Source organism: Carassius auratus, chromosome 9 (genome assembly GCF_003368295.1).
Source record: "Carassius auratus strain Wakin chromosome 9, ASM336829v1, whole genome shotgun sequence".
Classification (NCBI taxonomy): Eukaryota; Metazoa; Chordata; class Actinopteri; order Cypriniformes; family Cyprinidae; genus Carassius; species Carassius auratus.
The window spans coordinates 13,643,289-13,657,954 of NC_039251.1; the positions used below are offsets into that span (position 1 = coordinate 13,643,289).

The following is a 14,666-nucleotide window of genomic DNA, read 5'->3' on the forward strand; positions in this document are numbered from 1 at the left end:
CTTTATTCAAGAGTGTACAAATCTATGGAGGCTAATTAAAAGTACTTTTAGAATGAGCAAGCATAAGAGCGACCATCTACAGTATTAGACCGTTAGCTCTGTCTAATAACCAAGACTGATGAGAATGTGACCGTAAGATAAGCTAACGACCAAAGCGATTTGAGAGACATGAGCACCCAATTGAACGAGTACAATAATATAAAGAATAAATAGAATAAGCAGATGTCTAGATAAATAATCATATAGATGAGCAGTAATTGACATTCTAACTCAAATGCGAGGTCATAATAAAATGGAGTTATATTTAAATTTAACCTCAATTTAATAACTTTGCACACTGAAATGACCAAATACGCATTAAACCTTCATCCCACCATTGGATACCTCCATTTGGCCAATCATGTGGACCTTACAGTACCGTATTTTTTATCAAATGAATGCAGCCTTGGAGAGCATTAGAGACTTCTTTTAAAAAATCATTAAAATAATCTTACCAAACCCTAAACCTTTGAACAGTATGTTACATTTACTGCAAAAAAGATCACTGGCAGCCAAGCACATTTTCATGTTGAATGGGGCCATGATGATCACACGTAATGCATATTAGCTCTATGTGCATAGTAATGCGGTGAATAGATTTATTTATGCATATTTATCCATATTCAGGTCACAGTTATAATTAATAATGCATGACAAGGGCAGCATGACTTTCCTTGGTAGCAGGGCAGCTTTGTGATTTCTTCTATAGCTCACCAAATCACCTCCAGAAATCACATATACTAAAAATGGACCAGCGAATCTTGAAACCAACCTTTCCTCACTAGTTATTTATATTTAACATATATACACATAAAATAAGGAAAATAATTAAAAGAGACAAGATTTTAAACTAATTTAACACACAGAAAAAACATGTAGTTAAGTGTATACTATTTCAGAGCGCTCTGAAACCTAGAAAAAAAGATATGTTTTTTTTTTTCAGTGATGCATTATTAATACTCTGACAATCTGTGCAAAGCACAAAGAGCTACACTCTGCAGATTTTCATATACGTGCACACTCACACTCAAACACACACATTCCTGGCCTGCTTCAATACCCACAGGCATGAAGGAAGTTTTGAGTGCTTAAGGGGTTAACTTGATCCCACGTATGCATCTCTGCATCGTGGTGTATGTGCATTTCTTGTGGTGACAGCACATCATGAATATCAAACAAAGACAGAGGAAGAGAGGGAGAGTGTTTTTAAAATCTGGTGGGAGGAAGAATTATTGACTTTTTGGACAGGTTTTTAGAGCACAGTGAGTGCAAAGATGAGTGCCTTTTTCACAGTAGTCAAGACATGTAGAATGATTTCTTGATGCAAATAATTTTCTGTGATGCAAGTCTGTGTCCTTGTGCACAGTGTACAATGACTGCATGCACAAGCAAATAACCAAGACATGTGGAGCACTTAACAATTCAGTGTCTCTGTGAAAGGATTTCTGAATGTATAATACAGTATGAACTTACAATCGAATAGATAGCTTTTCAGTTTGGCTTTAAACTCTGCAAAAAGATTTGTTACAGAAGATTTGTTAGATATTGTTGGTAACTGATTGACACAGTTGCTGCATTAAAAGTAAAAGCTTCATTTAGTACGTCTTTTAATAAAATCAGAATAATATTACTTTACCACTTTGGAGACTTGATGTTTTAAGTTGATTTAACCAACTGTAGATCAACTTTCTCAACTTATATCAGATGTTTCTATTAAAATTCCTCATGAGGGATACAATTAGAAACAAAACAATTGGTTGTATATAGTGGAAAAAAAGTGTGGGGTTGGTCAAATACAAAACAAAGAATTTACTTGAAATGTAGCATTTCATAACTTGCTCACCAATGGATTCACTGCTGTGAATGGGTGCCATCAGAACGAGATTCTAAACACCTGGTAAAACATCACAATAATCCTTGACTACAGTCGATCAATTAACATCTTTTGAAGCAAAAACCTGCCTGTTTGTAATAAACAAATGTGTCATAAAGATCTTTTTAAATTCAAACTATTTCAACTGGCTAAAATACAACTCTATCCATACTGCCTTCTCTAGTGAAAAAGTCACCTCGTCTGAATCAGGAGAGAAATATGCACAGATGAAGCACCTTTGACAAGTGGAAACACTGTAAAACTGTTCTAATCAAATGTCAGTTGATTTTGTGAGAGGACAACAATGTAATGGAAGTTTGACTTGACGAAGCATCATTATAAATTAAACAAAATTTTGGCCAGAATCGACTGTTTAAAGTTAAAACACATTGATGATTTATTATTAATATTATTATTATTTCTTTTTTTTTTTTTTTTACAAACACAAAGCTTTTCACTTCACAAGATGTTAAGTGATGGACTAAAATCATGTGGATTACTTGTAGAATATTGTGATGTTTCCATCAGCTGTTTGGACATTCTGACGGCACCCATTCACTGCAGAGGATCCATTCATAAGCAAGTGATGTAACGCAAATTTTTGTCAAAATCTAACTGATAAAGAAACTAATTAATGTATATCTTAGGTGCCTTGAGGGTTAGTAAATGTATAGTGAATGTTAGTTTTTGCATGAATTTTGGTATTCCATTAACAGCAGAGAGTAAACCCAACAATGAATGTATTGTGATTCAATGCACGCTTTAAAATTAGGAGAATTAGGAGAAATATTTCATATACAGTATTAAAGACATCTCAATTTTGATGCCTTTGATGTCCAAAATGACTTCAGAAAGAGTCAGGTCAGAAAACAGACTTTACACAGATTAAACTCACCATCTACATTATAGACTTTTAGCCCAGCCAGATGTTTAGCTGCCCTGGACTTTGCAGCTGTTAGAAGGGCAGGGTTGTGGACAGAGAAATCCTTATAATAGTGTTCAAGAATTACAAGGGCTGCCCGCTGAATGCTACAGAGAGAGAAAGAGAGACAGACCGATCAACATTATATATATATATATATATATATATATATATATATATATATATATATATATATATATATATATATATATATATATATATATATATATATATATAAATTAAAAAAACCCTTGTAATATTAAAATACAGGAACACACAATCCCATCACGTATTGCATTAAACAGAGTCATTGGATGTCAGATAATAATATTTTTCATTTGGCTTTGTGTGTGTGTGTGTGTGTGTGTGTGTGTGTGTGTGTGCACTGTCACTTGATTCTGTAGCAGCACTGGATCAAAAATGTTCAGCCAATGAAACAATGGGAGCAAGAACAAAGGAAAGCGATGGGCAGGAGAGAGGAAGGGAGAGGGGAAGTAACGCAGGGCAAAGTAGGGAGTTTCTGTAATGGATTGATTAATGAACCTTTTTCCCTTGGCCCAACCTCTACTCATTATTAATGCATTAAACAGTGCGCGCACACACACACACACACACACACGTTTGTTTTTGTGAAAAGTGGGGACATCCCATATGCGTAATGGTTTTTATACTGTACAAACTGTATATTCTATTGGCCTTCACCAACCCTACACCCAACTCTAACTCTCACAGGAACCTTTGTGCATTTTTACTTAAAAAAAAAAAAAAAAAAAACCTCTGCGTTTTGAAAAATGGGGACATGGGTTATGTCCTCATAAGTCACCCTCTCCTTGTAATACCTGTGTCATACCCATGTCATTATACAAAGTTGTGTCCTGATATGTCACAAAAAAAAGACCACACACACACAGTTTTGTGTACACAAGTACATAAAATATCTCAGCCAGAAAGCAGCTCAGCCATATAATCAGTGCAATTACAGATACCTCTAATGTTCTATAAACATTTCTTTGTTAATATATATAGTTTGTTTGCAGATTTGATGTTTTAAACAGTATTAAAATTAAAGATCTACAATGATCCTTATGTTTCAATGAAGAACCCAATTCTAATAATAAAAAAATTTCACTGTGGTGTATATGTTTATCTATTCTCTAAAAAGTCCTTTCTGGTATCTAAATTCTTGAACACATCAATAAATAACTGGTTTTCTATAGAAATTCTCTAATGTAAAAAATGCAGGTTTTGTACAACGTTTTAGTATTAGTTGGAACCTTTAATTTGAAGTGACTTTCTCTTTCTTTTGACTTCTTTTGTATTATTTGACTAAAGAGCGTGCAACAGACCGTTAAACAGCATATTATAATCATTTTAATCAAAGTTTGGTCATTGTTTTCAGCTGGCACCTGAGCTGTCCCAGGTTATAGTGGTGAGTCTCTCCATCGGTGGAGCGCACGACACAGAGAGAAAAGCAGGGCTGCAGATGTCGGATCTCCAGCAGAACCACTGCCAGGTAATGGATGAACAGCAGAGCATCCACCAATGATACGGCAAACTGCACTATGCCTTGGTAGTTCTCATCCTGTCAAGCACATATAGTAAAGCAGTACGCAAATGGAATCAAAATAACCTGTACTAAATTCACAGATTTTCTTAAAGAAAAGACATTATGTTATCTTTAGTTTCAGTGTTATAAAATAATTTAATAATATATTAAATTATTACTTTTCAACAAGGATGCTTTAAATGGATAAAAGGTGGCATTAAAGACACATTACAAAAGATTTATATTTGAAATAAAAGTTAATTTTAACTTTTGCTTTATCAAAGAATCCTGAAAAAAAAAGTATAATCAAAATGATTTCTGAAGGATTGTGTGACACTGTAGAGTGGAACAGTGGATGCTGAAAACCCTTTACCATCACATGCAGGAATAAATGATATTTTCAAATATATTAAAATAGAAAACATTCATTATAAGTGAAGTGAGTAGTTTCAGTGCCAGTAACATCTCAAACATAATTACCCAAGGTGTGCATATCTGTATTTATTTCAATACGGCTTTAAAGATGGCTCATCAACAGCTGAAACTATCCGTTTTATAAAAACTTAATTCACACAATCACAGTTCCACAAATCTCAACATGTTTCTATTGATTCTCCATGGTCACTACACACATTTGCCCATACCTGCGAGTCCAGGATGCGCACTCCAAAGAACAGCCAATAGGAGAGTAGCAGGAGGAGCGTGAGCAACCCCAGCAGGGCACGGAACACTGCTATCCGGGGAAGGGATGCCCGCGCCGGTCGCACAAGCAGCGCCCAACCAGCCAGCAAAAGAATGAGGAGCTTGAATGCTAGTGAAAGAAACAGGCCCTCACAGGCAGTGCCACAAGCCTGCAGGCGCTCCGGCCACATCAGCTGGGGCAGCACCAGGAAGGACAGGGGGGTGACCAGAACCATCAGGCCCAGGACAAGGGTGAGGGCCAAAGGAAGGAAGCGTACACAGTTCAATTTCTCTACTGGACCTTCCGTGTCCTTTCCAAAGCCAGCCAAATCCTCTTGAGACAAGCTGTGGTCTGAAGTTCCAGTGACCGCTGTGGTGGTTTCGCCCCAGTTGTCATCCTGTCAAGAGGTGGGAAGGGATCAGCAATATACCATGCACATCAAAATTCAACATACTCCTAAAAGCCCTGTTATCTCAGATGCCCAAACCCAGCACTCAGGATCGATAATACAGGAAAAGACACATTTATAACTTTTGATTTGCCCACTTTTCCATCCATGTTAGACATAAAATACAGCTGCATGCAGCAATTACTGAGCAAAACAGACTATATTTAAGCTCAATTCAATGAGTTTAGGAACAACACTGCTGCAACTCTGCTATATGGCGGACCTTGCATAACCTGGTATTGTTAGATTCAAAGAATCAAGGGCCAAAGAAATAACGAATAAGACAACTAACTAATACAATATAAGATAAGCATAAGATGTATGTGACTAAAGAAAAGGGATTATTAGTAGGTGTAAGAAAAGTGACAACAAATCAATGTGACTATATCGTCTGATGGTTTCAGCTCAAAAAAGAAAATAATTTCCCTTTCTATTACACAGATTAGAGTTTGTACCAACCCTTGTGCAAAAATAACTTTAGGTGTCATCATCAGAAGTGAGGAAATGGCAGATGGAAAAGGTTAAAGAAGGTGTTGTAAAAGTTGGTGGAAACACAAACACAGATGCACATGAACTTTTTTTATTAGAGAAGCCCATCAGATGAATTCAAAGGATCAACCACCAAAAGTGTTTTGCTGGAACCACAGTCAACTACTAGTGTAAAATACTGCTGTAATCAATATATGCAATAAACAAATTTACACTCACATTTTTGAGCACTAAAGTCTAACACAGCTACCTCAAACTACAGTTAAAAAGGTCATATCTCTTCATTTTTTTTATTGACCATTTTCCACCTACTTTTGACCCTTGAAATTATACTGTTTTTGGTACTATACCTTTCAGACTTCAAAAACAACTGGATTGAAATGATTGGCTTTCCACATTTGAAATAAAATATTCAACTAAAAATGTCTATAAGCGGGGTTCATCCTTCAATAACAGTCTCACAGCTGCAAAGGTTCACACAGCAAGCCAGGCGGAAATTTTACTTTACAAACTGTTAGATTTGACTGAAATCATCCCAATGGTTAGGTTTAGGGGTGTGGGGTAGGTGTGTATAATATGCATGCCAACAAAGTGCATATCATATGCTCGCAAAAACTGTATTTTATTTGCACGCCACGTAAAGTAAAGTCATGGCATTTGCCAAGTATGGTAACCCATACTCGGAATTGGTGCTCTGCATTTAACAAATTCAAGTGCACACACAGCAGTGAGAAGTGAAAATACACCCAGTGGGCAGCTATATATGCAGCACCCAGGGAGCAACTGGGGCTCAGTGCCTTGCTCAAGGGCACTTCAGCCATGGATATTGATGGTGGAAGAGAGCACTGTTCACTCACTCTCCCCCACCTACAACTCCTGCCAGCACCGAGACTCAAACCAGCAACCTTCAGGTAACTAGTCCAAATCTCTAACCATTAGGCCACAGCTACCCACAGCTAAACGTGCATCTCGTATGCATACTAAAGTCAACAGCATGCAAAACACACACAAAAAAACTTGTGGTATTGATACGCATTTTCCTGAGACCAGCTCAAAGAGACAATAAAATAAGGGTTAATAAATGATAACAGACTTTTCCTTTTTGGTTGAACTTACTCTTTAACCCAAGAACAACAATATTCTATTTTAAAAGTTTATTTCATTTTACTGCAGAATATTTCCACAAAGATTCTTATTTTAAACTAGGCCTTTGTTAATTTAATAACTCTTATGAGCTGTTCCTTTGTGACCAGAGGGCAGACTATATTTGCAGCGATCTGATCTGTTCAATTTTGTCCACAGTCCCACACTGCTGAATGTGCTTCCCCCACTGAGAGAGACAAAGGAAGCACACATCACAGCTAATAGTGTGTGTTTGCATGTGTGTTAGTGTTCTGCTTGACTCGAGTACAGCCCATTTCCCTCTCACAGAGCCACAGTCTGAGATGTACCACAGATAGAAAAGCAGAAAGCCAGGGAGTGGTAAACAAGTGTGAGAAACTCCTACATCTCTCTCTTCTCCACCCTTCGCCCTATTCCACTCGTTTTTTCCTAAATAAACCTACATAGATATGTTTCTCATGTTCACAACTCCAAATGAAAATGAACATAATGACTATGGACATGAATTACAGACATGACTAATAGCACAATGATTTAAAATAATAGTCCGTAGTATCTTACAGCTTTCGGCATGGTTTAACTTGATTTTGAATTAATTTGTATTGAACCCATGACATTCCTTTTAACAGAGGCTGGCTTTGAAAGGTTAGAAGCTGCATTAGATAAGGATTAATAACTCATTTTGACTCTGTGCTTTTAACTTCCGTGAGAAGCGAGATAAATCAAAGTGAGTGAGTTGGGGGAAAGGGGAGGAACTAAAATAGACATCTGTCATTAGTGATGACACTCTGATAGAGGCTAACAGAGTTCTGAAGTCTATGTTGTTGGTTTTTTTTTTTTTGAGTGGGTTTATTGTTAAATGCATGAAATAAGGTCTGTGATTAACACAAGTTAAAGACATTTTCATGTTTTACTGTATACAAAATACCTCAGTAATACCCACTTGCGCTTTTTAAAAACGATTGCTTGTCTTGAAAAAGGTCACTTAAGAGGTTAAATGAGACGCTAAATGTTGGTGGTGTTCAAATCATGTGACTTTGGTGTAGTTCGTAATTCGTATATAGTTTAAGCTTATATTTATCTTTTTTTCTGCCGATTATTAAAAAATTTTGTTCATATTTTAACATTATCATGATGAACAAAATGTGTAAGAATTATAAACATTGTCACAGAACTTATTTTTGCAATACTCCAAAAGCCAATGGAACAATCCAATTATTATTATTATTATTATTTTTTATTTAACTTCAGTACTGACCTACAAAGATACATAATCACTGCAGCACTCTGTGGAGGTATTATATTATCAGACAACTTCATTATGTGCCTGAAAAATACTGAAAAGAGTTAAAGACCAAAACAATGGATAAATCTATGTAGCCTTTGAAATTCAGCCAATCAAATGACCAAGCCAGAGCTATCTGTTTTATAAATAAAACTGACTTTAGCAAGTAAGGCACACTCAAACAAGGGCACAACTTGCAAACATAAATATAGACCCTTTAGCTAGTAACATGTTTGCTATTCCAAGTCATTCTGTTCACTAACGTCTAAAGTTTCCTCACTGGAGAAAACATTCCAGAGGCCCGGGCTAAATGACAGGAAGACAAAAGAAGATCAGAGCCAACATGATGAAATGACTCGGGGAAGAATAGACCTGACAGCCGTTCAAGGGCATGGCATTAACCTTTTAGCGGTGCCAGGGGCTTTCCTCATTTTACTATGATATTTTTAACCAAATATACCAGTTTTGAAAGAAGTCTCTTAGGCTCATCAGTTTGATCAATTATTTGATCAAAAATAAATACATTTTGTGAAAAATATAAACATTTGAAATAACTGTGGCTTATTTTAAGATATCTTAAAATGTATTTAATTCCTTTGAAGGCAAAGTTGAATTTTCAGAAACCCTTACTCACGTCTTCACCATCACATAATTTTTTTTTGAAAACATTTGTAATATGGTAATTTGCTGCTCAGCTATTATCAATTATCATTGATGCTCAGTTAATAATACTTCTTATTATTGTCAGTGTTTTTTTTTAAGGTTTATGCTGCTTTTTGTGGAAACAAACATCATTTTATTCAGTATTGATTTATATAATATAATGCACTAAAATCTAATCAATCAGAATTCTTCCAAAGTCTTTTCAAGCAGAAATGTACAGTATTTAAACACACACACTCAGACACACACTTGCACAAATGAATGTAGACAGACATGAGGACCTATAAAAACTTTGTGTGCTTTTTGCCCCTGAGGGAGAGCCAAGTAGGTCAGAATAACTGAGACCCAGTAGGAAGTACAAAGCAGCGTCCCTTCATACTGAGATGTATGTCACTCTTATTTTCCATATCTGCCTATTCCACGAAACCCCCTCCTTAAACACACACACACACACACACACACGCACACACACTTTACCCTCATATTCTGTCATTAAATTTTTCATTGTCTCTCTGATAATATTCCAGCACAGTCATCTCATCTTCCCTGTAACCTGACTGTTTCCTGTAAATATGTGTTTTATATAACTCAAATGCAGCTACTGTATATGCCAGAATACAACCAATGATAATCAACATCATATATATATATATATATATATATATATATATATATATATATTAGGCCTGTTTCACACTGGGTTCATAGCAGCAATCAGTTTTTTTTGCCCATAGAGTTTCACTTCTAAGCCTATTTTTCCACTTCTAAGTGTTCTAAGAGTGCAGCAGAAAATACATTAAAAACAATATAAACGCATTTTATTAGCACATTTTACATTATTGGCTTTTATAAAGAAACACAAAATAACAGAGTCATCTACTTGACATTTCACAAAAATACATATATCTGCCTTCATTATGTTTAAACACTGGCAGACACCCGAACACCGCAAATCAGTAAATCAGAGTCAATCCAAATAATTTAAATAAGTTTATAGAATTGGGTTCAATTGAATATAAATTACTTTTTGAATGTAAATGTGATCCACCAAGCTTATAATCACATACTGTAATTCTCAATTACACACACCTAATACCAATTGTGGTTAACCCAAACTCCCTTTAGTTTCTGTATAAAGCTGAAGCTCTTTTATGCAGCAGAAATACAGTTAGTGTGAAAGCACAATGTGAGCCTGCTTTGGCAGTAAAGCTGCAGCACCGCTTGTGTGCTGTTTATGCATGCAGTGTGAAACAGCATGAACCACATCTGGGACTTGCTTTTTACAATGGAGTGCTAGCAGGCAAGCAGACTGGAGGCTTAAAAAAACACAAATGTGAAGCTTGTGATTTAAAAAAAAAGGACTATGAACATGAATAATATTCATTAGTTAAGCTGTAAATGACTTATTTTCTTTGAGGTTCTTTGCTTTAATCTGTCAAAACACTGAGCACTTCACAAATGAGTTACTCTTGCAGCACATAACATTCAATAAATCTAATGCATTTTCCTATTTTCTGGAGCATGTCACTCTCTGAAATCCCTGTTATCCTCTTTACTCTGTTAACTATGAGCTGCGGTCAGGTTGACGCCCTCATCCCATCACATAAAGTCTCATCACATACATTCTGCACAAATGCATATGCAGTGCAGCATTAAAAACAACAAGAATGTTTGTATTTGTGCATCTACACTGTATGTAAAGTATACAATGATAAGCATGTACAATTGGTTTGCAATGTTGCAATGAGTGAAATAAGGATAAGTTTAAGGAAAATATTTACTTAATATATATACACATATCATTAAAATATCATCTTACAGTTCAAAAGTTTGCAGTCAGCAAGACTTTTTAATATTTATAATATTATAAACATAATAGTCTCTTAGATTCACAAAGGTTTCATATATTTGATCACAATACAAGAAAGCAGTAATATTGTGAAATATTATTACAATTGAAATAACTATTTTCTATGTTCTATGCATAGCACAATTTTCAGCAGTCATTACTCCAGTTTTCAGTGGCACATGATCTTACAGAAATCAGTATAATATGATGATTTGTTCCTTTAAAAAAAAAAAAAAAAAAAAAAAAAAAAAAAAAAAAAAAAAAAAAATATATATATATATATATATATATATATATATATATATATATATATATATATACACATATGTTATATGTTCCATCTTTTATGTTTTTTTCAGGATTATATGATGAATAAAAAGTTTACAAGATCATCATTTATTTAAAATAGAATCTGATCAACTAAATTATGAACTTCATGCATTCTTTAAAAAAAAGTAATTTCTTTAAATAAACTCCAAATTTTTTAATAGTAGTGTAATATTAATGTAATATTTGTTTTCAAAAAAATATAATAGATATTTGATAAAATATTAATTTTATATAGAATATCAATGTTTTATATAATATTGAAAATATTATTAACTTTAAATCTGGAGACTGGTTCACATGTAAAACGCAACATGCTTCGATTTGCTAAAATATTTTAAATATTTAAAAATTTATTTTTAATATATATGTCAGTTTAATTTTTCTTTAGCCAAACGTCACAGTCCCCCGCTCCCAGCCCTCTGTTGCTTTACTCTAATCCTCATCCGTCTGTATAGAGTGTTTTCTGAGAAAGTGTTTTATTCAAGCAACTCAAAGGTTCAGTTTCTCTGGAGTACATTTACATCAGTGCCCCTCAAATCTCTTCAGTGTCTGACTCACCTGGGCATCTGTCGGGGCGGAGCTCTGATCCGGCTGCTGTGGCTGAGCTGATGATGCACTGATGGTGACATTTTTGTCTGAGCGGCTGCTGCTGTCTCGGCTGTGTGATTTGTGCCGATCCCTGCTGCTACGTTCACTGCACGAGAGAGACACACACAGCGATGGAGGTGAGGGAAACGCTGTCGCCATGGCGATGGGAGCGGGAAAACACACTCAGACTAATGACAGGATAACCACCATCATCATTCTCCCTCTTCATCCTCTCGCTGACATTTACTGGCTTCCTCTAGCACTGTCTCGCACATGCCCTAGCTGGAGCATCTGGTGCAAACTGGGTTAGATGCAGTGAGCTGTGACGACCCTAATCCAAACACAGCATTCTCTCTCTCTCTCTCTTTTTATCTTTCGCTCAGTCTTTTTAGTCATCGTAGCCAATGCCTGGCAAGCCTTAGAACAAAACAAAACAGATAAACAAACAAATACAAGCACTACTTTACACACACACTCAAACACACATACTATCAAACAGCATCAGACATCTCGCTCTGAGTAATTATTGGCATCAGCAAATAACTACAGATCAGAGCTCATAGAAGAGGCTCATGAAACCTTCAAGATTTGAAGACTGTTTGTGTGGAAGAATGAGCCAAAACCACACGTAGAGGAGGCGTCTCGAAGCTGTCATTAACAACAAAGGCTTTTTTATGAAGTATTAAATGCATTTCAGTAAGTGGGTTCAATAGTTTTTCCTTGAATAATTCCATTTTATTTCACAGAACTTAATTTATGTATTTAGTTGCACTTAGTAAGTACTAGCAAGCATTGTTTTTTGTATGCAGTCCACGACCCTGTCAGTGTCAGTGGTCTTGTTTTTCCCCCGTTTTCCTTATTTGGTCTTTCCTGTTTCGGTCCTTGTTGTGTTTATTCTTTTCCAGCTGTGTTTGATTATTTTGTTTATTTGCTCCCAGGTGTGTCCCATTTGTGTCTGTATATTTATAGTGTGTTCTGCCCCTTATTTACCATTCGCTGTTAAAAGTAATTTCTGAGTTCTTGAGTTAGTATCCCTTGGTTCATTGAATTAAACGTCTTCTAAGGTGCTGTGCTTACCCTTCGTGATTATATTAAAATTGAATGGTACAATGAGACAGTCTAGTAAGTGTGCATGGCTACGTCACATATGTTCTCGCCCTCACCGTCACTGCACAAAAACAGTAACAAAACTTAGTTTTGTTAAAATAGTTTGTATTACAAATCTTTATATTATTTTGCTTTCTATTCATGCAATACAATGAATCACAGTCGTCTAGTCTCCCTGCCTGTGGCTTAAATTATTGGCAGTTTAGCATTTAAATAACGTCTATCCTTTCATGTCTGAAAACATTGTTTTTGTCTTACATTGCATAATAAATTCAGACAAGCTCAGTACTGACTCGTTTTCCATCATTTTCCATTTTCATGAAATGGGTACAAAGCATTGTGGGTGACTGAAGGTCGTGGAGGAAGCATCCCAGAAATCCTTCAAATTCAGCTGAATGAAGGACACAAAAGGAAGGCTGCCTACCAAGGATCCTTGTTAAAATCAAAATGTGCAACTGTGTTATTTTTTTTGTAGTTTTTTATTTTAAATAAAGATTAATAACTACAGTAGCAGATGTAGCTATGGCTCATTATTAAATGTAAATGCATTAAATATGGTTAACTAATGAGATCTATCGTAAAGTGTTACTTATTGGTCTTTATAATTCTTTTATCCTTTAATCTTTGTGAATTTTGTGAACTTTGTGAATTTTACTTTATAAATTTTTTTGTGTATTACTTTATTGTATATAACTGCTCAGTTCTTTCTGTTATAAGAAAAAAAGTTATTAAACCTGTTATAGTTTATGACAACATAGTTTTTGCAACTAAATTTCAATACAGTGATAATACCGTATACCGTGATAAAAGCATTAGCAATTAATGACAACATTAACATTTCATACAGTCATATGCCCAGAAGGTACATGTTTTGATCAATCCCAATTTGAATACCACCCTTATGTTTTTAAAACACTTCCTTTTCTTTTACAGTAAGTCATCACATATGTCAAGCCTCTGTTGCTTTACTCTAATCCTGGAAAGCCTGGGCAGAGCGGGAACCCTGGCTACTCTGGGATTTGTGTTATATTATAGAAGATGTCTACTGCTGAGTCACATACAAAACAGCTGCTCCAACATACAGCAAAGTACAAGGTTAAAATTTGTAGATAGACAATTGATATAGTAGGAGTCAATATAATAATATTCATTAAAATTAATTTAATCTTAACAATATATTTTAAGTAAATAAGTAAATAAATAACGAAATTTTCTAGAACTAGCTTTTTTTTCCTTTTTTTCTGCTGAAGTGGATTTAAAACACAACCACATCTTCAACTGCTGCACCACGCCACATTCTCTCATTCTTCTTTCTTTAATTATTGTCTTAAAATATCTAAATGGCCTTCAGAATACATATTTTCTTTGCTCTTAACAGTGCTAAAGTTCTTGGCACTGAATTAAAAACACTTTTCTTTTATTGGTCGGATGAAATATGCTAATTTTTTGAGATAGGAATTTTGGGTTTTCATGAGCTGTATGCCAAAATCATCAGTATTAAAACAATAAAATATCTGAAATATTTCAGTTGGTGTGCAATGGATTTAAAATTTATGAACGTTTAATTTTTATCATTACATTATGGAAAATAATGAACTTTTATCACAATAAGATAATTTTTTGAGAAGGATATATATATGCGGGCAAGAGTGTGAGGTGGACACCGACAACCGACCCCTGAGGAGACCGTTAAAGCCACCCGTTTTTTTTTTTTTCCTGTTTC

The 14,666-nt window shown here is 35.1% G+C and overlaps 1 protein-coding gene across 3 annotated transcripts in view; it reads right to left on the minus strand.

Moving 5' to 3' along the window:
- The window catches only part of LOC113108432 (vang-like protein 1), a 31,738-nt gene that overhangs the window by 2,998 nt on the left and 14,074 nt on the right, over positions 1-14,666 (minus strand). For all 3 annotated transcript variants that reach the window (XM_026271561.1, XM_026271562.1, XM_026271563.1), the window contains exons 3-6: positions 11,807-11,942; positions 5,025-5,459; positions 4,241-4,416; positions 2,808-2,941 (exon numbers count right to left, since the gene is read on the minus strand). In XM_026271561.1, coding sequence (XP_026127346.1) covers positions 2,808-2,941; positions 4,241-4,416; positions 5,025-5,459; positions 11,807-11,942 — 881 coding nt within the window. The remainder of the gene's footprint in view (positions 1-2,807; positions 2,942-4,240; positions 4,417-5,024; positions 5,460-11,806; positions 11,943-14,666) is intronic.